The sequence below is a fragment of the Rhinopithecus roxellana genome, chromosome 8 (assembly GCF_007565055.1).
Source record: "Rhinopithecus roxellana isolate Shanxi Qingling chromosome 8, ASM756505v1, whole genome shotgun sequence".
NCBI classification, from domain to species: domain Eukaryota; kingdom Metazoa; phylum Chordata; class Mammalia; order Primates; family Cercopithecidae; genus Rhinopithecus; species Rhinopithecus roxellana.
In genome coordinates, this window is record NC_044556.1 from 116,855,603 (window position 1) to 116,882,625 (window position 27,023).

At 43.5% G+C, this 27,023-nt stretch overlaps 1 protein-coding gene across 1 annotated transcript in view; it reads right to left on the reverse strand.

Annotated features, from left to right (window-relative positions):
- Positions 1–1,165: 1,165 nt before the first annotated feature.
- The window catches only part of ILDR2 (immunoglobulin like domain containing receptor 2), a 56,677-nt gene continuing 30,819 nt past the window's right edge, over positions 1,166–27,023 (reverse strand). The window contains exons 4-10 of the mRNA XM_010373377.2: positions 22,806–22,862; positions 19,611–19,757; positions 18,324–18,500; positions 9,729–9,842; positions 4,983–5,199; positions 3,094–3,766; positions 1,166–1,789 (exon numbers count right to left, since the gene is read on the reverse strand). Of these exons, the coding sequence (XP_010371679.1) occupies positions 1,754–1,789; positions 3,094–3,766; positions 4,983–5,199; positions 9,729–9,842; positions 18,324–18,500; positions 19,611–19,757; positions 22,806–22,862 (1,421 nt within the window). The 3' untranslated portion in view covers positions 1,166–1,753. The remainder of the gene's footprint in view (positions 1,790–3,093; positions 3,767–4,982; positions 5,200–9,728; positions 9,843–18,323; positions 18,501–19,610; positions 19,758–22,805; positions 22,863–27,023) is intronic.

Sequence of the window (27,023 nt, forward strand, 5' to 3'; positions counted from 1 at the left end):
AGCGGAGGCTATGAGAAACACAAGTTTGGATGGAGTAAGGGGTTCATGGATGAACATTCAGACAAGAACGAGTCAGGTTTGTTCTTGAAGAGAAATTAACATAAAGAATGCATCAACTTCTCATGCCTTGAGTAGGAATCAGAAATTTGGGCTGGGTTCAGCTAGGCAGTTCTTCTGTTGGTATTAGCTGGACTCACTCATATATCTGCAATCAGCTGAAAGTTGATGGGCTGCAGATAGGGTGATGGGGTAACTGGGCCCTTTTCTTTTGTCATGCAGCAGGATAGTCTAGGCTTGTTCACCTGGTGGTAGTTGCAAGGTTCCCAAGGGCAGCAAAAGAGGACAAGCCCCATGCACAAGAACTTTTCAAGTCTCTGCTTGTGTCACATTTGTTGGGCTACTGGCTAAATCAAATCACACAGCCAACTCCAGATTCAAGGGGTAGGAAAAAAAGATGGCACCTCTTGATGAGAAGGAAGTTGTGGCCATTTTTGCTATCTACACAAATGACAAAATCCAGAAATCTAGTTTTGGAATTTAGGCAAAATCTATCATTTAGGTAAGGGTGGGAATAGGAAGTACTCCTTCCTGAGAAAGCAGTATCTCTAATCTCTTGAAAGCAGCCATAGTGGCAGTCTAGTCAGGCCAAATGCTGTATGTTCCACATCCCCCATGTCCTAGAATGGCAGAACTGGGATGGCAGAAACAATGAATGATAAGTGAAGCACAAAACCAGAAAAGATTGAGTGAAGTTTGTGGGTGAAATGGTCCACATTCAAAATATAACGAGACGATGTTATTTCCCTCTTAAATTCCTTCTCATTCTTTTCTATATGCATTACTGCTTTCTCCTCGTCTCCCTCTTCTCTTTCATGCGTGTATTTTAAGCATTTATCACAAGGCACCCAATGACAATCTAATCCGAGTGCAGAGGGAGGCAGGGCTGTGTGTGTGGCACCAACCTGTGGAAAGTCCAGGAGAGGGGAGGAAGAGAAGAGCCCTTAATGTCTAAGACTCAGATGTTGACATGTGCAGCAGAAAAGGAAAAAGCAGTTTACGTTCTCAGAATGGAAAAGGAAATACCACTTAAGACAGCTTTTCAAAAAGGTATACTCGCTTTTGCTTTGTCCTAGCCACTTAAGAATTGTCATTCAGAACAGCAAATTGAAGTCATTTCTGTGATTGTACCAGAGGTCACTGTCACTGAGCTCACCAAAGGCCTTTTGATTTTAGTGTAACAACAGTCATTGACTAGTGACTGGAAAGTGATGGGGATAAAAGGTATATCTTGACTTGAAGCTATCTTCCCTTGTCAGCAGAAGGCCTTCTTCTAATAGTAGTAATAAATTCTTCTGTCTCTAAGTATAGCACAGGAGGTATAGAAAAGCATACTGTAGGCATAGGCAATTTCTGGAGATTAGCAGTCCAGAGCGAACTCTCTTTCAGAATTGTAAATGGAGTCCTGGTTCTGTTAAGGGAGGAGGATGGGCAGGATAAACACTATAGTTGAGAAACTCTATGTAGGAATATTCTCGCACATTCTTGCTTTCTTGGTAAGTTTCTCAAACTAGTTAGATGGGCACAGAGGTTTGAAATCAGCCTCCCTTAAAGGCTGCCTCCCATCCCTTGCCAAAGTAGAGATCAGCAAATCTTCCAAGGTGATGGCCAGAGAAGGTCCCGGGTCTGCTGGCTCTTGGATTTGTGTCTTGTCCCCATAGTCCATTTCTCGTCATCCAGAGAAATGTTGACAACATCAGACCACAAGGGACATCCTGGTTGGAAAATCATTCTAGGAAAGAGCAGAAAGAGCCCAACATTAAGCCACATGCTAGTTAAAGAAAACAACCCATAACAGATGGCTCTCTGGGCAGAGTCCATAACCTGTTCAGTGCCAGGTACCCCTGACTCTCAGAACCTTTCATTAGACCTGTGATGGTTGATCCCAAGCCTCATAGAGGCTAAAGCCAGCGTACATCTGATAGGCTTAGTTCCATGGTCACAGAATAACTTCTCACCCCCTTTAGGATAACTACTATGTTTAGAACTCCACAACAGCAAGTGTGGTTGGTATTCCATAAACCTGAAATCGCCTGAAAGTTTCTTCCCTACTCATACTACTTTGGTTATTACATTTTTTTATTTAAAGAAAAATAAAATACACTGAATTCCTTTGGAAAGGTTAATTGTATCAAAACTTTTTTCTGTTCATATTCCTTCTCCCCATACTAAACACTAAAGAAAACGTCCAGCTTGGATTCATAAAAAACAGAAGGAGGGAGGGTAATTGCAAAGGGGGAGAAGCAGTTGTGCTTGGAGAGTGATCTCCAAAGCATGGGGGTCAGAGGCACTTGGTACCCCACAATGGACATTTGTGACTGTCCCCCAACCTTTCTCTGAGGTCGAGGGCTCCCATTTTGGGGCTGTGGGACGGAGTAGGCAGCTCTTGGCATTTTGAAAATAATGAAGTCTATATAAGACCACTTACAAAAGAGACAATGAACTGGGTAGGGACCAAAGGATTTCCTTCGCATATACAAGCACAATACAGTTTACACTCCATAAAACATCAAAGGAGGAGACATGAGTTGTCCTTTGCAAACAGCAGTGGCTCTTACCCTTCTCTGGGATGTGGATTCTTGAAAATCTGATGCAAGTTACAAACCCTCGCCCCAAGCAGGGCTGGGGAGGAATGCACATAGAAGCATGCATTGAAGATTCTGCACACAGACCCCAGAAGCCCACTAAGGGCCGCTGGTGGTGATGGCTCCTGGAATCCTGATACTAAACCCTTCCGAGTTGGTTAAATACCTAATGCTCCCTGTAAAACCATCTACACGCCTTCAACTTTCTTCTTGTTTTTCAACTCTCCCAGCCCTTGCTTCCTTCCTTCATCTGACCCTGGACAGAGTGAGATTGAAAAAGCCCCCAGCCTACCATCCGCGGATGAACTCGCCCAGGCAGGCCCCTGTGGCCTCTCCAGGCAGGGCCCTCCCACCTCGCCACCTCCCCGGCCCCAGGACAACGACACTGCCCGCCCTGCCTGGCGGCTCCCACTCAGCCCCCTCGGAGGAGGGGAGGCAGATGCAGTCTCACGGTTTTCTTGGCGGGCTCCTTTTTCCTCCTCTTCTCCGAGTTGCTGTGGTAGGGCAGGTCGCGGCCACGGTAGGATGGGCCGCGGGTCAACTCCAGCTCGCTGTAGGGTGGCAGCGCGTCGTCGGATGCGTCCTCCTGGTCGTCCTGCGACGAGCCGGCCTTGTAGGTGCCGGGCGGCGACCACGCATAGTAGGAGGCGCTGCGCGGGCCAAGCTGCGCACTCCGTTTGGACGGCGTCTCCAGGCTGCCGCCTCGGCTGGCGCCCTCAGGCCGCGGCTGCCGCTCCCGTGCGCCGCCCAGGTACGAGTGGTCGTATTTGGGCGCGGTGCCCGGCGTGCGGCTCACGAGCCGCGGCAGGTGCGCGTCCTCGGTGGGTCTGCGGCGCGCGGGGCTGAAGGCCCAGCCGCGGTCGGTGTCGGTCAGGGGCTCGCGGCTGCGGCTGCGCTGGCCGTAGTACTCCTCCAGGGAGTCGTCCTGGTAGAAGCTGCCGTGCGCCCGCGACTCCGAGCGCTCGAAGCGGCTCCCGCCCCGCGCCTCGTGGTTGTTGCCTTCGGCCCGACGGGGCCGCTGGCCGTAGGAGTCAGCGAAGGCCGCCAGCTCGTCCATGGAAACGGCCGGCACCCCCGTGGCGAAGTTCTTCCGTGACAGCATCTCGGATTTGGAGCGTGGCTGGCTGCGGGCAGAGGAGGAGGGGGTCAGACGGTCAGTCCCTCCCTCGAGCTCAAGGCAGAGCTCCAAGATTACCAATCGTGTCCTGGGGCTGCGCTCTGGAGACCTCGGCCTGAGCCTTAGCTCCGCTCCAAGCTGGATGAAGCATTCCAGGCTCCTCTCACACCCCAGAACGTCAAGTGGGGGCAACCGAGTCTATCCCACTTGTGTGCCACGCATCAAAATGGAGTCGTGTGGATAGAACATATTCTGTGTCCTATGGAATACCAACACACCGTGGAGCTGCCTTCTGGTCATTACGTTGTGACCTCTCGTTGACAGCCACACGTCTCCAACCTCAAAGCCAGCGCAGGTGTCGTCAGTACACACACTTATGGTCCCAGGAATCCCTGTAATGTGTGGTGACACACAGAGAGGCCTTTTCTTCCCTCAGAGCTGAGGGCCAATTTACCTACTGGGGCAGGAGGGGAGAGGGACCCTTGCAATTTGTAAAGGTAAGATGAGTAAAGGTAAGAAGGTAAAGGACAGATGAGTGGTGAAGGTGCTACTTAGGGGGAATAGCAAATCTTAACCTCCCACAATTGTTGTGGGAGACCACATCACCTGGGTAAGTGCCTTAGCACCTGGAAGTTTCCATTTTTCGAGCTTAAAATTGGGGACATTAATAGTAGCTGCCTTTTAGAGTTACGAGAATTAAATGCAAGAGAAGTGTTTGACATTTTATCTTTCATATACCAAATGATCAAAAATGAGGGAGATGGCCAGGCATGATGGCTCACGCCTGTAATCCCAGCACTTTGGGAGGCCGGGGTGGGCGGATCGCTTGAGCTCAGGAGTTCAAGACCAGTCTGGGCAACATGGCAAAAACCTGTCTCTACCGAGAAAAAAAAAAAAAAAAAAAAAAGATGTGAGATGATGGGTGGGATTCTTTAAAGGTTATAGGATAAAAATATGAGAAGGGCAGAGATATATTAATGTTCATTAAAGGGTCTAGGGGACCCATTTCAAAGGTTTTGAATAATTCTACACATGTTGTCACAAGTGTGTCCTGTCTTGACAAATGTGAGATGTTCAATATCCTGTAGAAAGAGAGATGTGTCAGGATAACCTGGAATGGGAGACAGAGATACTACTGGATGGCATCTTCCTTGCCTCTGATCTACCCTGCTTTCCAGCTGCTGCCCCTCACACCGACCAGACCTGCCCCTCACAGCCATCACCTGTGCCTGAAGCTCTCTCGATCCTCTTTGTTATACTCCATGGCTGAGGGCCCGCGGCTTGCCCCACTGCTGCCTCCCATGACACCTGACCAGTAGTCAGGATTGCTCTCCAAGTCCCCAGACACAGGGAACTGCTTGCTTCTCATCTGACGGAAAGATTGGCGGAAATTGCTGTCCTCCTCATGTAGGGAACTGAGTTCTGAGATGGTGTTGTTATCTGCAGGGACAAAACCAGGCATCATAGAACTTTCTATGTGTTACTCTGTGTTCGACAGGAAGGGAATCCTGTTAAGGGCTGAGACCCTAGGCTGCAGGAAACTCCCGCCTCATTCCTGTCCAAGGTGGGTTGTAAACCTGAACTAGTGGTGTTTGCATTCTTAGCTCAGCAGGAATTGGCTCCAGTTTGAAGCCTACTTGCTTATAGAGAGGGAGGTTCCTACATGGTTTGTTCTTGGAATAGGAGAACAAGTTTGTTATTGTTGCACCTAAGGCAGGCTTTCCAGAACTCAGGCTCTCTGTTGCTGGCCTCCTCCTAGTAACATCATCATCCTTGTTCAAATGTTTTCTTCTTCCTTTATAATTCTGTGATGAGCTGTGTTGATCCTAGGCATGTTAAGCCAGAAACAGAAAAAGAGAGACAGAAGCCACAGATCGCAGCATCTTCCTTACTGCTGGCTCAGTCCTAAGATGGACCTTCAGAGCCAATCCCGCCATATGCTGTAGAGGCACCGCATTCTGGCCTCCTTTGGCTGTGTCCCTCCCCAGACAGCAAGAAGTCCACAGAATAGTTGAATAGTCAAGGGGAAACATGTACCTAGTATCCATATACCCACTGCCTTAGCCCATGCTCATCTAGGAACCTGGAAGATCCTGCTCAAGTAGCACCAAGCCTACTTTCAGCACTTGGGCCGACCTCTTCCCCTCTCCCAAAAAATTTTTCCAGGGGTATGTGTCCATGAGTGGCTAGGCCAGCATTTTGGAAATATGGGAAGAAAAGGGGGTTGTGCTGTACTTATACCTGTGGGCCTCTACTTATACTCTGGCCCCAGCCCAAAAATATAAATGGGGGTATCTAGTCACAGCTTTCTAATTTCCTAAAGTGGCCTGATTAGCTTTTTGCAAAAGCAGTTGTGAACAAGGACCAGAATCACAGTCTGGAAAGGAAAAAATAAACAAAAACTCAACTATTTATTTATACAACTTTGAAATGTATTGAATTTCACTGTACTTAAAAAATAAATCTAGTGAATCTATTTGCAATGTAACTGAATCCATTTGTTTTCTAAAATCCTTTAATTAGAACTTCAAAATATTATCAGAAACAACATTTACCAAATTTCAGGCCTACCTGCTGAGTGAGAGGTGGGCCAAGATAAGATGTGGAAATATGTGTCTCAGATTCCCTCTACTTCCCCCACTCGCTATCCCCAGGAGTCCTTGGAGGAACAGGGGATTTTTGCACAAAGATGAGGGAGGGTCTCCCAACACAGCCTCCTAGTTCTGTTTCACCAGGGACACGGCATTTACCATGAATGCCATTCAGTTTAATCGTGCAATCAGTTGATTTTTAATTATAATTTAATGTTTAACCTTTTCTTCCATGTAAAAAGAAGGGACTATGCCTATTTTAAGGAAAATAACTCGGATACTATTGATTACTAAAATCTAGAACTTTCCCTTTCTCATGATCCCCATGAATTCCAATATCCCAGGGATCACACAGAAGAGGCTTTTAAAATGCACCAAATGAGCATATTTGGTCACTTTAGGACCCAGGCCACTTTAGGAAATTAGAAAGCTGTGACTAGATACCCCCATTTATATTTTCGGGCCGGGGCCAGAGTATAAGTAGAGGCCTACAGGTATAAGTACAGCACAACCCCCTTTTCTTCCCATATTTCCAAAATGCTGGCCTAGCCACTCATGGACACATACCCCTGGAAAAATTTTTTGGGAGAGGGGAAGAGGTCTGCCCAAGTGCTGAAAGTAGGCTTGGTGCTACTTGAGCAGGATCTTCCAGGTTCCTAGATGAGCATGGGCTAAGGCAGTGGGTATATGGATACTAGGTACATGTTTCCCCTTGACTATTCAACTATTCTGTGGACTTCTTGCTGTCTGAAAATGATGAAAAATAGCATTGTTGGCTCAGAACTTTACTAAAACTTCAGGGAATACTTCACTTTTCTCATTTATCTAGATAGTGAGGACGATCTATGTTTCACTATTCACAGTGATGGACTGTCTAAGTTGTATGTTGTGCTAAAATTTCTGCCCAAGTTGAACACAAACATCGATCTGCCCCCATATCACAGACATCCATAATGTAACTCTAGGACAGGGGTAAGCAAACTTCATTTTGTTAAGGGCCAGAGAGTAAATATTTTAGGTTTTGCAAGCCACATTGGCACAACTATTCAATTCTGCCACTGTAGCATGAAAGCAGTCATAGATGCAACATAAGTGAATTGGCATGGCTGTATTCCAATAAACCTTTATTTACAAAAATAGGAAGTGGGGCTGGGCATGGTGGTTCATGCCCATAAAATCCCAGCACTTTGTGAGATCAATGAGGGAGGACTGCTTGAGCCCAGAAGTTTGAGACCAGCCTGGGCAACGTGGCAAGATCTTCATCTTTATAAAAAATAAAAAAATTAGTTGTGCATGGTACCACACGCCTGTGGTCCCAGTTACTGGGGAGGCTGAAGTGGAAGGATCCCTTGAGCCCAGGAAGTTGAGGCTGCAGTGAGCTGTGTTTGTGCCACTGCACTCCAGCCTGGATAACAGAGCGAGACCTTGTGTCAAAAAAAAAAAAAAAAAAAAAAAAGGAAGTGAAATATATTTGGCCCAGGAGATATAGTTTGCTGAGCCCTGTACTAGAACTTCCCAGACTAAAAACATCCCCCAAAGGACCCCCACATTTAGAAGGGCAAAGCAAATGAGGACCATACTGGCTAGCAAATTCATGAGCCTGGACCTCAGACGCAATTCTTACAGAATCTATTATTCTCCTGCCCCAACCTGAAACCATGAGATCCATTTTATAATGAGATTTCAAGATTGCCCACTTCCATGATTCACCCCATGGTTTACTATGTTCTTCAGGAATAGGACTTCTCAAAGTAAACAGTATTCCTATTTTATCTCTATGCAGTTATTATAATATTAACTTGCAGGTTCCAGGAGATCAGGGTTCCAGTTCTGGCACTGGCACTGAGTACTGGCGCCTGTTACTTTCCCTCTCTGCCTTAGTGAAGGGGATGGATTCAACAACCTCAGAATCCCTTTCAGCTCTAGCATTCTAGAAGTCCTATGGTCTCTGAATAGAACGGAGCCATGGAGCCATCCACATTATAGCCATGGAGCCATCCACAGTTAGCTCAAGTGTTTCTTGTGGAAAGAGCACAGGACTGGGAATCAGAAGAGCTGGAATCTTGTCCTAATTGTGTCACCGCATCCCTAGGTTTCTCTTTCCTCATCTGCACACTACAAAGGTTGACCTAGGCCATCTCTAAGATCCCCTTCGACTGTAAGAGTACCTTATGACCAGTAAGCCCCTAGAGGCCATTTTAATCGAGTAGAGAGACAGGAGACATCACCTAAACCAGAATTCTTCCTTTAGTTTTAACCTTAGCTGGTTAACTTTTTCTCTGAGCTGTGAGATTCGCAGATTTCCTGCACAGACTCCTCTGTGGTCCCTGACTCACTCTGTCTCTGGCCCCTTACAGGGATCCATGACAACATTGTTACAACTAGCTTGTCAAGTGCAGTGACATCTGCATTCCTGACATTCCAATCTGGAAATGGTCTTTTTATAGTCAGTGCGGTGGGAGGATACAGCAATGGATACAACGCAGACAGGATGAATTTAGAATTGCAAACTGGGTGGAATATGTTGTCCTTAATCTGAATAAAGCTCCTCTAGTCTGGGACTGTTTCCCCAACAATTCCGTCAAGTCTCTCGTTAGTTCCAAGAAGAGGAGGGTAAAGAGACAGCGTAATGACCTCACTTCCACACCCGCCAGCACCCTCTGATAATGAGCTTGTCCATGTGGGACCTGCCCTGTGTTACCTCCCATGATACATGATAAGTTGGAATCCACCCCAAGAATCAGCTGTGTCAGCTGCAAAGTATCCAAGGGCTGGGGCTGAGTTAAGGGTTGGGGCCCCGCCACTTCAGACTTAGTATTCAAAAAGTTCTTTTGATAAGAGGAGCAGCCTCTTTGCTTGCCCCTTAATCTTTGCTGTTTGGCATCTTTGAGAAGCGACAACCTCTTTTTTCCAGATTCATGTGCCAGACTTGTTCTTTTACTTTCAGGAGGCCTCCTTGCAGCGAGTTGGTGATTGTATTGTCCAAGGTTAGGGCCCTTCACATTGGAAAAAAACTGATACTTAAGCTTCCACATCTTAAGACATTACTTTGAATATATTTTAAAGGTAGTAGAAGGGAAAGACTATTTTAATAAAGCATTCCAAACCCCAGGATAACACAGCCCCAGCAATACTGACTGCCCCATGGAGAGAACCAACACAAACCAAGATGCTACCGAATTGCTCTATTCTTCATACCAGAAAACCTGTTTTTCCCCTCTGAGTACTGAGAGCTACTTTCTTCAGTAGTGTCACCAGTACCCCTGTTAATTCTAAGCCTGTAAGCTCAGGGCTATCCAAGTTTGGTGACCCCCAAATCCCCTTAACATACTAACTCCTGCATAATGCACAGATCACAGAAAACTAACAGATGCTCACATCTGCCTCTCATCCTTCTGGCTGGATCAAACTGAGCCAGCTCCTTCTCAACATAGTACAGGACCTTCATGGAGTCTCTCTCTTTGTCAGCCTGGATCCGGTAACCTTTGCGAACTGTTGAGAAAAGCACAAGAAGGTGAGCTGAAAAAGGAAAATATCAGGAGAAGGAGGCCTCCATTTATTTTACCAAGTAAAAAATAGGGTTTCCAATTATAACAACTCGTGTTGAAATCACCCAGAAATAACAATCTATATTTATACATATGGGACCATATCTGTGATCCCCTTTATCAGATGGCGCCACTGGAATGGAGGACCTAAAGGTCAACAACAAAATTCCATTACAGTCTATTTTTAGTCATTTATTAACCTCTGCTTCCTAGCTGTTGACCTCCTACAGCTCCACTTAGCGCTCATCTTCTCAATGCTTTCGCGTTCCATTGGAGGAGTGTATTCACACTAAAAAAAGACCACTTTCTAGATTGAGGACATGTGTCACTCTACTGTCTGAGGATCCCAACTTCACTTTGTGGTAGCACAGGTAACTTACAGATACTCAAACATCAAGGACCTTGACAAAGTTGGCCTGAAAGCTTTGAGTTGCCTAGAAGATAATGCAAAAATTCCTTAAACTGAGTTGTATATAAGAACTAGTATTAATTTCTAGACCATATACGTAGTAGTACAAAACAAAATTCAAACTATGTGGATTTTTAATTATGGTTCCATTTTATTTCTTCAGCATTTTCCTTTTAGAAAAACGAATACTGTATTTTAGACATGATTAATTTGACCTGCTGTGATGTGGTTACAAGCAGCTGTTATTTTCAGGGCTTAATAAAAAACAAAACTAAAGCAGGAGAGAAAACAACATCTCCTACATCCCTATCACTCATATTGTCAGAGACAAAGGCTGTTTAAGCCCCATATCACTTAAGTATCAGTCTAGCCCAATACCAGCCCCAAGAGTGACAGATACCAGTGGGCCTAATGCAGAGATAAGAGGAAAAGGAAAAAAATGAAAGAGAGAAGGGAATGATGGGATGGGTATTGAAAAATAATGGTAATTAGTCAGTACTTACTGGGCACTGAAAATGTGCTAGGTACTGTGCTAAATGCTTTACATGGACATTTGTTCCTCAGAACCACCTGAAACAGTACTATTATCAGCCACATTTTATGTTTGAGAAAATTTTGGGTCAGAGGGGTTTCATAACTTGCCCAGGAAAAATTTAGCAGTGCCAGGGCTGGAACCATGTAGTCTGATGGAAGCTTAACCATATTTGGGCATCTTGCCTCTCTAGAGTCTAGGAAGAGAGGTAGTAAAAAGAGAAAGGTGAGAAAGACAAGGAAGGAAAGCCCAGAGTAAGAAATGCTTTAGCTATGCCATGGGTTATATGGTCTGCACAGCATGGTCCTATCTTCCAGCTATTTAGGACTTTTCAATGGGATGTAAGCTAGTGACCTAACTCCAACATTCCCTGTTCCCAAAGTGGGGCAAACACCATAAAGAAACCATATGACTGCATGTAAATCCAGAGAAAACCCTGCTGTCTAGTGTCTGGCCACGTTACCCTGGCTGCGGACAAAGCCCTCCCACACAAGCTATTTACGTGGAAGATTAAAATATAAAATTCCAAACCACTCTAATTGTAGTCCAAGCACTAAAAACAGAAGTCACCCACACACCCATTTGCAGGTGCACTGATTTTCTATATGAGAATATACTGGGCGGTCCACATTCATCTCAAATTGTGGAATTACTTAGAAAAAAAATTAATGAATCTCAGTGCACAATTTTTAGTGGCACTTTCTCTCAGAGGTTAGATCCATAATCCTTGCGTGGAAGCAATGATTAGCAGAAATACCTTTATTTATCAAGCTAAACATTATTCTATCTCTACAGAGGCATTTACTGAGTTGTACAGACAGTTCAATTAAAATGCAATTATCCCACGGAACTTCTATGTTTGTTCTGGAGGCAGTTATGTCTGATGGATGAGGCTCTGGCCTGGGAAGTGAGGAACTGGGCATCATGTACGCATGCTGTGCTATTTATTGAGGGACCTCAAAGAAATGGTGACCTATCTAGGACTCAGTTTTCATTTCTATAAAATGCAATGAATACTTCCCAACCTTTAAATAATCTCTTAATGATGAGAGGACAACTAAGACCAAATCAGTGGAGCACTTTGGGTTCTCTGTCATTATCAGGAGCTGCTCAAATACTGCCTCAGCCAAAGGGCTTTCTTTGATTCTCATAGCTTGAAAAGTTCTCTCTCGCTAACTTACAAATTATTCAGTTTGATTTTACTATTGCCCTTAATATATTCTAGTTTGTTTCAAGTTATCTGTATAAATGTCCAATTTTCTCAAAGATTCTTGAAGGAAAAAAATCCTTATGGTTCTAGATCTCCATGTGCCTAAAACCATGCTTTACACATAGTGGGGAACTTAAAAAATGTTCGTTGCACTGCTGTCAGCCTGGGAATTGGGGCAGGGTTAATGGTTTCTTTGAAAAGTGCATTTTCAGTAGAGTTTTCCTCTCTAGACTGCAAACTTCCTGAAAGCAAGGACTAGGTTCACTTCTGTATCCCCAGCACCTAGCATAGAGCCTGGCACATTGTAGACATTTGAAATATGTGTGTTTGTAATGAATGAAGGAATGAGTGAATGAATGAGGAGAAACTGGGAATAGAAACCATAAGAGATCATAACATATAGCAGATGAGGCCATATGGGTGGCTTATTGGAGAATTTTGACCAGGAAGGGAAAGGCTTGGATCGCAGAAAAGTTTAGATAAGTATCATGATGATGATGATGATTAATTATTTTTTAAGGAAAACTAGCAGGTCTGTAGGCACTATGAAAAGGGCCTACCCTACCTGCAGCTGTGGTTTTATCGAGGTGTTCTAATTTGTGAAGCACTGTTATGGTAAACATTCAGTGATACTGAGCTAGAGGTCATGGGGGAGGGGGCCCATAAAGTTGTTGCTACATGGAACAATGTACCAGCTGTGCCCTGGTGGAGAGAGACAGTCGGTGAGAGATGGCTGCTACCCTGAGAAGCAGCTGGAGGATCCTCAGTTAATTGCCACTTGGACTACAGCATAGTTTTCTATGTCATTATAACAAATTACACTCCTCATTATGATACAGATTTGATTGTGTATGCAGAGGTTATCATGTCCCTGAAAAGTTACAGTAACCATTTATAGCCTCAAATGAAGATGATGGTTTTGCCTTCAGTACTGACATTATAAGGAAACTCCACTGTACCAGATACTTTCGGCCTTGACTTCTTAGTCACAGCAGCCATGACTTCAGAAATCTAAATTCCTCTAATTTCTCAAAAAAGACGGAGGCAAAGTATTGATCTTTTGACTTTAGGAGTATCATCCATTTAGTTTCAGTAGTTAAAAACCTGGGCAACCCTCCTTTTAAAAGCTATTGGACTTTTTTTTTTTTTTTGAGCCGGAGTCTGGCTCTGTCGCCCAGGCTGGAGTGCAGTGGCCAGATCTCAGCTAACTGCAAGCTCCGCCTCCCGGGTTTACGCCATTCTCCTGCCTCAGCCTCCGGAGTAGCTGGGACTACAGGCGCCCGCCACCTCGCCTGGCTAGTTTTTTGTATTTTTTAGTAGAGATGGGGTTTCACCGTGTTAGCCAGGATAGTCTCGATCTCCTGACCTCGTGATCCGCCCGTCTCGGCCTCCCAAAGTGCTGGGATTACAGGCTTGAGCCACTGCGCCCGGCCCTATTGGACTTTTTAAAAATGATAAGCTACAAGTTGAAATACACTAAACTATTCTCTGATCCTGGTAGAATCTGGCTCTATGTCACATATATTCTGAGGAGCATATGAAACACCAGAAAACCTTTCCTGGTCCCTCCTCTCCAAGGATGAGATTTTCCTTTCTGAGCTGGCATCATGGATCAATCTTATAATATACTGCCTTGTATTACTTACTCTTTTATTTCCACTTACAAGCCCCAGCGACCACCTGGTAGACTGTAAATTCCTTGCGGGCAGGTAAAATTTGCAGGCATTCATTAAATTTTTCTTGATTTGAAAGCAAATAACATGGTGTCAAATTGATTTTTATCTGTAATTTGTCTGAAGATCAGAGAACTCTCTGGGAAATATGGTGATGTTTTAACAAGAAATGTCCTAGACTATTTAACAAGAAATGCCCTAGACTATTGGCCAAGGTTCAACATATTTGGAAAATGACTTTTTTTCCCCCAGTGATGTTTCAGTTTAAGATCGATGGATGATTTATCTGTTTTCAAGTTCAGTCTGGCCCAAGTCCTTTGGTTGCTGTGGCTCTTCATACTTCACCTCCTCTAATTTATTAGCCTTGCCAACTTCAATTTTACCAGAGAGGGGATATTGGGATATTCACTTTGATGCCAAACTATAATTTTAAAAATTCTTATTGCTGAAGGATTTTCGCTGATACTTTTGACCCAATTAAGGCTTAGGAAGTTTTCAGCTAATTTCCCTATTACAGCCAAAATCCAACTTGTAAAACTTGCAAAAGAAGTCTCTGAGGCAGATACTCATGGATATAGCCTTGTTCTTCCTGTCCTATCTTAATAAGCTAAGTAAAGCTGTTTATGGATGATGGAACAGCTGCCAGATTCCACCCCCAAGGTGACAGCAGCTCAGCTGTGGGAGAAGTGATTCTTAAAATTTGCATATTCTCTGTGTACATACAGTAGGCATATATATAGATACACATCCTTATTAATTTTGAAAATGACATTTCAAAACCCTACTTGCCTACTCAATTCTTTTGCATGAAGAATGGGTGGAGGACAGGTAGATGTAGAAACAAAATGGATTAGAGCAAAGCAGAGTAGCTGTGGAAGGACCAGGTGGGAGATAATTGTGTTAGGCAAGGTGGGAGGTAATGGCAGCAAGGACTAGGACAGTTTCAGTAAAGATGGAGGAAAAGAAACCAACTCAAGGTTATTTTGAGTTACAATCGAAAGGACTTGGTGACCAACTGGATGAGGGAAGTGGAGGAGAAGGAAGGGATAAGGATGAAGTCTCTGCTTCTGGTTTGGGCTAAAAGGTGGACAACAATGCCATCCACTGAGATAAGATATGTAGAAGCTGGTTCAAAGTGAAGAAGCAGCAGATTAATTCAATTTCCGAGGGGCTGAGGTTGAAATGCCTACAAAACACCCAGGTGGAGAGATCCAGAAGACAGTTGGATATATGGTATTGAGGAGCAAAAGAGAGGCTGGAGATAATGATTAGAAGTCATCAGCATATAGATGATGACTGAAGCCACAGGAGTGAATAAGGTTTCCCAGGGAGAGGACCTCAAACAAAACAGGAACATCTGGAGGATGCACAGTGGAAGAACACCCAGCATACATGGAAATAGGTAAGAAAAATTACAAAGTACAGTGCTGAGAAAGGCAAAGAAAGATGAGCGCCTCAGAGTGGCAATGCTTTTGAGAAGTCAAGGGAAGTAAGAATTGAAAAGCATCCATTAAATTTAGCAATCAGACAATCTTAGCAAGAGCTGGTTTCTGGAGTGGTAAAAGCAATAGCAAGATGGAAGGGAGCCGGGGAGTTGGTGACAGCAGAGGGAAAGGAAACATTTAATATTCAAAACTCTTTCAAGGAGTTTGGCTGTGAAGAAGAGTAAAGGGACAGGAAAACAACATCCGAGGACCACAGGATTTTTGTGAATTGTTGTATTTTAACGGGAGAGACTTTAGCATATTTTGAATGCTGACAGGAAGGAGTCACTAAAGAAGAAAAGAATGGAGATGTGAGGTGGGAACAGGGCGGAGTGTGGGTATTCAACAGAGAGAGAGCCTTGACAAAGCTGCAAGGGATGGATCCAGAGCAGCACAGAAGCAGGCAGTCTTCTTGTATGGTAACAAGGTCTCAAGCAGCTGCCATGAAGAATGTGAGAAGGAACTAGAGTGCCTCTTACCATTCGGGAACCAACTGGCTATACTATATATAGTTCATCAAAGATGCCCTTTTCAACCACACAGTGTTCAAAAGACTATTGTGTACAAATGTAATGTGAAAAATTAGTGTTGTGAAATAATTACCCTAAAATTTAAGTAGCATATAAATATAAAATAGGCTAAATTGACATTTTTGTAAATTAACATTTCTTAACATTTGTAATGTTCTTTAAAGAATAATCTACATGGAACACTGGCATAAGTCACCTTGGCTAAAGGAGGACTAGCCAAACACCATCACTAACACTCCTCATGGGACCATGAGTACAGAAGTGTGTCTGGTGAGGATCATGAAGAAGTCTGTTCTGGCTCCACCAGCCAGACCATGACAGCATGGGCCAGACTAGCTGCGGTGACACTGATCACCACCCTTCCTCTTTTTCCTTGCTAACAGAACCCTGATTTTGTTCACTTCCAAAGTAAACAGTTGTTTAGGCCTAAGAGGTGAGTCTTGAGTAGTTCAAGCCAATTTTGTTTATGAATAGGCATGAGCCTAATTCTTGCCGATAAAACTAAAAGGGAAAGTCTGCTGGAAAAGTTTTTCTCACTCTTGAAAAAAGTGGTACAAGGAAGAGAATACCATTTTCAATCTCTGAATGTGCTTAATTACCTGGAACTATGCAGTCATCAAGAGATCATGAGGTGAGCCAGCTGAGGAGGACAGAGGATGTGCTCAGGATAACAGAACAAAAGACAGAAAAAACTAGGTCCTTCAGGGCTGCTACCTGAACTGTTCTATTAACCAATCCTGGAACTACCTTACCTTGACATTTCTTGTTATGTGAAATAATATATTTTCCTATTTTATTGCCACTTCTAATTACAATTGGTTAGTATGGCAGAATGCGACCAAAATGGTTGAACTGCAACGAAGAGAAACTGGGGAAAAGATAGAAAACGAGAGAGAGCAAGTACTTGCTATTCTGTGAATATACGAACAGTTTTGTTAGATAACCCATTAAATAAAAAATAAGGGGGAAAGGATTCTGGTGGGAAGAAAGATTAGAAAAAAGGCAAATAAAGAGTATAAGTTCCACCAATGTCTCTTTTGCCCACTTCATCTTTCATGGAAATAGACTATATTGTCTTTATTTCTCTAATTCCCTGTGTGTCACTGATCATTAACTTTTACTTCTCAGTCTGTGACTCATTCTGTATCAGATGTCAGAATTCTACTAACAGCTCCCGGGAGAGAAAAATACAAATCCTAATTACTTGCTGAGGATATCCACTCATTCTACAATCAGGCACTGGCAGCTCATTAGGTGGGCTAGATACCCTTCCTCACTTCATAATAGAGGCAGCCCAGATAACTCCAGGGAAGAAATGTCTGTTTTACCAACCCTAGCGGCTCATCTACATCTAGGGATTTAAAAATCACCTTCTAAATGTATAGCACATACAATAGTAACCTTCACTACCCTGTAATCCTGTTCAAATGCCTCCAGAAAAGCTATATTTTAATGCCCCTCTACCTCTCCACCCTACCCTGCCCCTCCACCTATACCTCCTACTCACCCCTGCCTATAACCACAAGTTAATTGTGCCTCAAATGGGGGTAACCTTCAACTAAATCAGCTCTCCTTACCACTTATTTCAATTCCGTCTATGATCTATGATCTAGACAACTTGAGGTCATCCTAAAGCCTCCTTTTCCTTCATTCCCCAATATCTCATTATTTCTTTCAAAGTGTCTCTCAGCTTTACCCACACATTTCACTTCCATTGTCTCCATCATAATCTAGATGCTCACATATCTCAACCACTTCGACCACACCTTAGCTCATGTTCTCTGGCTCTACTGTCTCCCGCTTGCCACTCCCTTTGTCATGGTGCCACCTCTGCCCTCAGGAGTCTGCCCACAGTGGCTCTCACACCAAGTCCCAGACCTTCTGGAGGAGTTTCAAAGCCCTCTCCAATCTGGCTCCATCATATCCTACCTTCTTCCAGTCAATTTGACAAACTGGACACTGTCACATACTCACACTATGTTCTCCCAGCTCTGGGATTTCATCACACTGACCTTCCCAGTTGGGGTGCTCAGTATCCCCTGAATGTGCTTTCCTAAATCCTATTCATTCCTCTAGGCCCAGCTCAAATTTCACCTCCTCCCTGAAGCTTTTGTAACCAGTCCAGCTCTTTCTTCTTTGAACTGATTGTCTTTAGCATACTCTTTAGCATCTGATTGTCCTAATAAAGGTCCACTCTCTCCTTGACCAGGCCATGCTGCTTGTCAGAGAAACCATGTCCTACACTTCTTGCAGGCCCTCACAGTACTAGTGGACTCCTGTAGGTAGGGATGAAACAACTATTTGCTAACTGAATAATCAACATTCAAGGGATACCTTGTCTCTTTTCTTATAGTGTTAGTAATTGAGGAGCCTAGGGAGAAGGCAGGGGTCAGCAACGTCCTGTAGCCCTTGGAAAGCATGACATGTACCCCAAAAGATATCTGACATAGCTGGAAGGATCCCATTTCTGGAGTGGAGAAAACTATTTTCCAAAGACACATCACTGAACTGACTGTTCTTAACAACAAGGAACCACTATGGGGGCCCGAGACAAGCATGGGGCAGGGCAGTCTGGAACTACATTTACCACTGTGGCTTCCTCCAGTGGAGTCACTTGGTGCCAAGGGAGGTGGATGCGGCTTGTCCATCAGCATGCCAGATGAGGGGGCTCCTCCCAAAGGGACAGAGGGGATGGAGTAAGGGCCGGGGACACCGGAGACAGAGGGAGGGTACCCGGCCTTTGCTGCTTTCCCTGCTTCATACACTGTGGAGGGAGATCAAGAGCAAGAGAGATTATGTCGTCCCACCCTCCACAACCCTCACACCAAAAATCCCTGAGGATGCACTTCAGGGAGCTCCTGGATGTGTGTATGTGCACATGTGAGTGTTTGTTCTCCTAGAACGGAACTGATTAATCAGAATCACTGTCCCCCACTCCCTTGGACTCCTCCAGCTCCACCAAACGGCAACGACATAAGGAATTACCGTGTTTAGTACCTGACAAATAAGTAATTAAGTGGTTCTGGGAGCTGTCACAGCAGCATCCCCAGTGACGGCAGCAGCCCACTCTTCCCCACACTGTCTGGAGGCTGCCTCGGCCCCTCTGGAGGCAGCCTAGCATAGGGACTGCCCAGGGCTGCTTCAAGGAGGATCCTGAACCTTCTCTTGAGAAGGAAAGCAAGTAATGGGCTTGCATATTGTCCCTGCTCTGTGATTTCAAAAGCAGAGCAAATAACCTGATTCTTCCCAGAAACTGCTTTATTCCTGAAGATACTAAAGATACCTGGTGTACCTCTCTCTTTCAAGACGTGTTTGGTTTATGGAGGGGTACCAAACTTAATGTCTATATGGGCTTGGCCAGTAAGGTAAAAATTGTGACTCCTCAAATGAGAACTAGGCCCTATTGTAGCCCATGTCATCATGGGAGTAAATAAAACAAATCTGTGGCAGGGTGGGTGCCCAAAGGCCACAGTTTGCACACTCTTCTTATATAAAAAGGAGGTTCTCTGCATGAGAAAGGAATGACCAGAGAAGTTTCCTCTAGTTTGAATGCCTCAGGGAGAGGGAACAGCTTTCCCCCATAACCGCACCACACCAAACCTGTCCTTCCATTTTACCAATAGTGTCCATGAGAATTCCAAATGCAGGGAGTGATAGGTATGGATAAGAAGTGTGGACAGGTGTAGGTAGGTGAACAGGCAAATGAGAATGGTCATCCCTGAGGCCAGGGGCATCCAGCGGAGAAGAGTCTGGAATGATTAATCTTGGGGGTGGCAGGACAGGAGGTGGAGGAAGAACCCAGCGCACATAGCTGTCAGACACAGGTAGACATTTCTCTCGATTGCTCTGTCTCCCCACCAGTCACTGTACTCACAGGCTTGAGGGCAGCAGCAGGACTCTGGGCAGCATGGACAGCGGACATAGCAGCAGCAGCTGTGAGGGCAGCACTGGCACCAGCAGATCCCCACCAGGACGAAGAAGAGGAAGATGCCCAGGAGCACCAGGCCAACAAACACCCACTCTGGAAGGATGCACAAAGAAATCCACACTCGAGGCAGCCCACCTCCAGGGCAGGGTGCACTCTGATTGGCATCTCCCAGTGAAAGGGGGAGAGGAGGAGGGACCTAGGGAAGAAAGCATCTCTTAACAGGAGACAGAGACCCAACACTCAAGAGGAACTCTGAGAGTGAGAAGAGCAGACCTTCAGTCCAGGGGAATGGAGAAGAGGGAAGAAGGTTTTCTATGTTACATTGGGCACATGTAATAACCAGCACAAAACAATGTGGGGATTTCAGTCCTATACTGGGGAAACGATTTACACTACTGACTGTACCATCAGAACCAGGATGGGACCAGAGCTGAAAGAATCCTGGCTGGGGGGAGGGAGAACATTGTCTGTTGGGCTATGAAGTGGTGGGTTCTGTGAATACTTATTTATTTCTTTATTTTTGTCAAGTTAATCTTCTCTATATAAGTCCTGAGGAAATGGTCTCTATGTCTAGGGGTCTAGATGTAGTTTATAGTTAGGTGGTTCCAGGCCCCTTATATAATGTATTCACCTGCTTTCCCTGCTGATTGCCCCTAGAACACCTTTCCTGTACTCAGCACCAGTGCTGAGATCCAAACCTTTTGCTTATACCAGGACAATAATCCATGGCTAGAGAAAACTACAGACATGGTCTCCATAGAGAAGACACTGTCCCCATGAACAGATAATGAGTTTGGTTTGATCACACTCAAGCTACCCATACTAGGCAGCCAACCTAGCCAAGGGCTCAAGTGGCTCTGAGCTTGGATAAATAGCAAGGCTGATATGTATATCTGGGTGTGTTTGTTAACTCTGCCTCTGTCACAGCTCTCCCAGAAGCTGAATGTGAATTCCATTTCATTTGCCCACCCAAAAGATTAAGAGAAAGGAAACAAATTGCAAGGGGCTTAGATAAAAATGACTATGGCCCTCAGGTGACTTGTCTCAGCATCATACTTTAGAGACTTGGCTACAGGACCCAACTTCCCACTGGAGGCCTGGACAGACTGGGGAGAGCCATGCTTTCCTTGAAAAGCCAAAAAGACTAAAGCAATTCATTTTGGTTAAAAGCCATCTATCCCAAATCCTTTTGTAATTGAACCTCAAGCACACATTGTTTTTCTTAGATTTTGATTACTAAATATTCCTTCAATTAAATGGACATTCAGCTGGGAGCTTGAGAATGTTATTTTTATTAAATAATGGGTTGTATAATAATGGTCAACAAAATGACTTTGTTTAGAGGAAACAAACAACATGTTTCCTGAATGTCCCTCCTCACTAATCTTTCTGAAATACATTCTTAATTTGAATGGGAAGGCCTCGTGCCTGGCTAGAGTGGCCTGGAGAGCATTCATGCCAAGGACAATCGATAGCAGAAGGCTTTGGCCTAAGCCTTAGTAACAACACAACAATGTAATGTAGCCTGAGATAGATATGAGCTCGTAGGTTTAGATGAGCTGTATGAAGTGGTGGCTACAACTTGGGTCAAGCAGTCAAGGATAAGATTGGAAAGTTATATGTGAGAAACAAAAGAACATTATCTGTGAAAGGATTCTTGGAATCAAAGGGAGGCAAATTTAGTCCTATAGGCCAGCTATGAAAAACACAGTAACTCTTTCTCGAGACTGGGAGATGTAACAGCCTGGGAGATGTAACAGCTAGTTTCAAGCACTGCAATGTAACATTGTTTTTGTGATGAACAAATGCTTACAAATGGAGGGAATTCTGGATAAGGTTACAAAGAGTCATACATTTGTGTCCTTGGGAGCAACATCAGTAAAAAGAATGTCTGTGTTTGGGTTGGTCACCTAATGGAAAGGGACTAGAATTCATAGAAGAATAATTCGTGAAGCTCAACGGTGAAGACTCTGGATGTTTTTAAAAATTTGAATTAAGCTAAAAACCAGGCCGGGTGTGGTGGCTCAAGCCTGTAATCTCAGCACTTTGGGAGGCCGAGACGGGTGGATCACGAGGTCAGGAGATCGAGACCATCCTGGCTAACACGGTGAAACCCTGTCTCTACTAAAAAATACAAAAATCTAGCCAGGCCAGGTGGAGGGTGCCTGTAGTCCCAGCTACTCGGGAGGCTGAGGCAGGAGAATGGCGTGAACCCGGGAGGCAGAGTTTGCAGTGAGCTGAGATCCGGCCACTGCACTCTAGCCCGGGCGAGAGAGCGAGACTCCGTCTCAAAAAAAAAAAAAAAGCTAAAAACCAATACTCAGGGATATTTTGTATCTCTGTTGCTGTTAGGCAGCTCTTAAAACTCTGGCAGAAACCCTCCAAGACAAGACTAAATCATCTCTTTTCCTACTGTTTGAGTTTAGATATGTTCTTCCCCACAGTTCATTCTTGCTCCTCTCTGTGCCTCCCTCAACTGCACACCATAAAGGTGCACCAAACTGATGTTGGCTTGTCTAGGCTGGTGGATTCAGCTGAAGGTACATAAAAAGCAGAGATGCATATTTGTCCCAGATGTCCTTCACGTATGGTCCGTGGACCTGTAGGGACTCAAAGGGACTAGTAAGTCTCTGAAATTGTGTGCAAAGTGATGTAGGTCTGCAAATGTGTATTTTTCAAGGGAGGAGGGGTACATAGCTTTCCTAAGGTTTGAAAAAAAGTCTGATGATGTTATAAAAGGCAATTCAGAGTAACATGGTTGTACAATAATGAATCGGTAAACATACAACTTAGGATATAAGGAAGGCAGATAAATACTGATTCTATTAAAAATACTTTTACGCATATGGGTACAGCTGAAATACTGAAATGGGCATGGAGATTGCCAAAGAGCCTGCATGCCTGACACTGAAGGACTGGGTTGCCAGCTCAGCCTATTTTTAATTATCATTATTCTTTTAAGGCCTAGTAACAGAAGAAATGCAATTTAAAAGTCCTTCCAGTGGGTTTAATCCTGGAAAAGATCAGAAACATACAGACAAATGTGGAAATAAATTAAAGAAGCAATTAGCGACTAATGCAGAAGCAAAACAGATGGAATAACGGCAAATCAAGCAAATAAAGAGTTAAATGACCGAATACCTGGCATAATCTCCACAGCAAAACTGGGCAAGAGATCAGCAAGCAGCCCTGTCCTGCCTAGAAGAAGTGGAAGGAAAAGAAGAAGGAAAGTGGTTATTCCAAAGGAAAACATAGCCTAACGCCTGGTTCCAGTTGGTACCATCCATATGTGGGGCCATTAGTGCACGCTCTTTGTGGTATGAGAAGCATATCACCAAAGCTAGGCTGAGACAAGAGAATGACTTTCTCTCTCAATCTTTGGCAGCCATCTAAGTGAACTCTGCACCTAAACTAAGCGGAAGCAGAAACAGAACTTTCTCTCCAACTATTTATAGGAGGAGGAAATCTCTGCTTGAGCAGACTGACATACACTATCTCCATTCATTTATACATCCGTCTCCATACACTTCATTGGAAAGTCAAGCCCGTCTGTATCCAAATGTTCAATCTACATTTTCATACATCCATACACAGTCCTATGTCCATATAAAAACAAAAGTACATATTTGGTTTTAACTCAGAATTATCTCACTACATGATTCTATTTGTGGCCTAAAGATATTTCAATGATTAAAATTTTCATAGGCAAGGGAAAGATAAAACTAGATCAGTTACACATTCCTCTACACTCCTTCTGGCTTCTGAAATACACTGTACATATGTAGATGGTATGGCTTTTCCATATGGCACCCACAGCTGGCATTATATGGACCCAAGTGCCTTCTGCATAATATGGCAGAGAAACTTAAAAGCTGGAGTTGGAACAGGTGCCCCTCAGGGGCTCTGGGAAGCAAAGAGCTGTGCAGGAAACAAGAGGCTGGAAGACGTAAGGGAGCAGATTAGTCCATTTTAAAACTAGACTGATTTACAGAAAGACATGGTGAATGCTTTCATCATGTTCTCATATCAAGGTGAAGTCCTGTTATGAACTTCTTCCCCTGACATTATATCTCTACCACACTGAAGCCTTGCTAATAAACTAGTAGTATTATAAACAACTAGCAAATTTCCCTCCTTTCAGACTTGTGATGATGGTAAAATGTCACTGTAGCACCTAAACATGCAGGTACCTGACATATACCTCTAGAACAGCACCATCCAACAGAAATATAATGCAAGCAATGTGGATAATTTTAGCTTTTCTAGGAAGTACAATAAAAAGTAAAAAGAAACAAAGGAAATTAATGTGATACTATTTTCAGCTTATGTGACTATCACCAAAATATTGCCATTTCAAGGACATAGTAGACACATGTTGCTATTGGACAGCACAGCTCTGGCAATCTGTTTCATGCATATAGATATGGCTCATTTAGAAAACAACTCCTTCATATTAAAGTTTGTTGAGGTGCATTAGAGAAAAGGTTATTCACGTGTGTGGCTCATATTTTAAATCTAAAGTCATGGTTGGTCACTTGTCCCTTCCTCTATCAAGCCACCCACAGAAAAGAAGCTCTGACAAAGGTCAAAGAAAAAGGGGCTCCTCCAGGACACTAGGGGAGTATTTTGGAGCTGGGGCAAGATTTAGTGAGTGGAGTAGAGGGGTCTTTGCTCACTTTTTCTTGGCTCTCCTCAACTCTACAAGGCCAGCGTGGTAACATGTGTCCTAGTCTATGTGGGTGATGGTCCCATGTTTAAAAAAATAGTGGGGACCAGAGTATATATTCCAAGGTAAGGAAGTATGGGATGGGTGAGTTAGGCCAACTCTGCTTTTGGCTTTGGCAAATACAGCTACCTTTTTTCTGTCCTCCATCTCATGCAGCTGACATGGTAAGATGGCTCCGCCGCTGGCAAGGTCTCTTGGAAGGACAAGTAGGAGTCAAGTGGGACATTGGAAAAAGGTGTCTTCTCAGTTTAGTCTTTGACCTAAGCCTTCATAAGAGACTAAGAGGTGCCCCTAAGGCTTACGCAGTTCCCTAGGGTAGGAAACTAGTACAGATTTGGGGCCAAAGTTTGAGAAAGTCATTAAGAGACAGCATGCATTGGTCTCCTCTGAGTGTTCTCTATAAAAATATCTCTTGGAAACTCAACAAGGTAATAAACAGCTAGTCAAAGATTTGGGAATTTGAGCTCCTGGAGATTTCTTAAAGGCCAGGCAATAATCAATGATCAAAAAGTCAATACATACTGATTTTTAAAAATCCAGTTATCAGATACATACTTGATGGTGGGGTTTTGTGTTTTTTTCAGTCTGCATAATTAGCACTTGTAAATATATATCTTGGTGTATCTTGTAAAATCAGAAACTTTGTTAGTGTTTACTCTCCACTTCTCAAGACTACCAATGTTTTAAACATCTCTGGATATGCTATGGTCCAAATCATTACTTAAATTCATGATAGAAATGTCATTGATGATATAAGCTATCAATTTGTGGGCTCTCATAGCAAACTGACTGTGATAATTAACTATAAAAATCCATACATTCAAGGAGGATGTGGTGCTCATACATATTATATAGAGCATGTTATATTGGAAAAAGCAGTGGACTGGGAGTCAGAGTACTTAGGGCAACTTTATCATTACCTCACTTGGTGATTACTACAGGCAAATTACTTTCCCTTTCAGGGTCTCAGTTTTTTCATTAGTAAAATGAAGGGGTTGAATAGAGTAGTTTATAAACAGAAAGACCATCTATCTTAGTTTGTCTAGGACAGTTGTGGATTATGCCTGTGGTTCAGGTGTAATTTTAATAGCACCCCTTTTTACTCTCAAAGCATTTTAGTTTGGACAATTAATTATATGGTCATTCTACTTACATAACTTTTAGTTCCCAAATCTGATACTCAGTGATTGGAGTTAAAAACTCAAATGTCTATGGGGACCAGCAGGTAATACAAATGAGTACAGCTAGCCAGATGTAATACAACAGGGAGATGTTATTAGGAGGCTGCTACTAGTCACCCCTAGCCACTTGTGGCCCCATAGAAATGTGTCTTCAGTGTTTCAGATCATCTTATTTTTCAATATTTTCCAGGCCCCAGATTTTATGTGAAATATCTTGATTTTCAAATGTTGGCAACCAATTATTTTTAAAACACTGGGTGAGCCATACACAATATGTCTGCAGGCTGTATAGAGCCCAGAAATCATGAGTTTGCAACCTCTGAAGGGTATACACACACAGATAAATTTATGGGATGGTAAAACACAAAGCTGCATTTCCCCATAGGCTGTTTAGGTTACCTTGAGGGTATTCTAACATTACTTCCACACACAGAAAGATAGTAAATACAAGATCTAGTCACCAATGTTCAAATTAAGATTGGAAACAATAGTATTACGCACCAAATTGCTAGCCTTTCTTACTTCTAGGGAGCTAGAATGGACATCATGGAAGAACAATGAAGGAACTTGCATTATTTTTTACTTTAGACTTTTTTACTTTTATAATTGAAAACATTAAAATAAGGAAAGGGTGTATCAGACATATGGACAGGCGATTCACAAAGCTTGTCACTCTAACAGGAAGACATACATCAAGCTTCTCATTCCCCCTGAAGCAACAGTCAACAGCTGATGCTTCAGAAGGTGAAGGCTTCCCATAATGCACCTGTGTAGTGTTAGCCGCAGGGTAGTATAGGTGATATGTGCAGTAAAGTGGGCGAAATTAAATATCTTCAGAATTCAAAACATAGTAGGAATTTTGGGAGAGCAGACAATACCAATATATCATGTCAACAGCAGAGACGGTGAAAAGCTCTATAGTTTTACACCATTACTTATATTTTATTGGAGCTAAAGGCATTTTTAAAAGTGGATTTATGCTGGAATCTTGTATTTCTGAAAATATTCCACTTCCAGCTTCTTCCCTAACAGTTCTTAAGAAATGCTATTGCTAGTTAGAAATGCTTTATCTTTTCTTCTATCATAATCAATGAAGGCCTGATCTTAGACAGTCTAAACAATTGCAGTAAATACATCCCAGATTTCAGCAGCACTTTACCAACACTTGTGAATCACTATCATTCTTCCAGGATTCAGTTTAAGAGTGGCAATTACAAGTCACTTTAATGTCTGAGGAAAGGATGGAAAGCAAGCCCTGCAAATAGAAGGCCACATTTACTCTTTTCAAACCACAGCTCAAACTATCAGTGGAATATACAGTTTTTATGTAAGCACTCCAACAGTTTTCCCCAAACCTTGCAGAATCCATTACTTTTAAGAAATTTCCACATGAATAGACCAAACGAATCAGGCATACTAATACTTTGTACATGCACACACACGAGTGCCAGT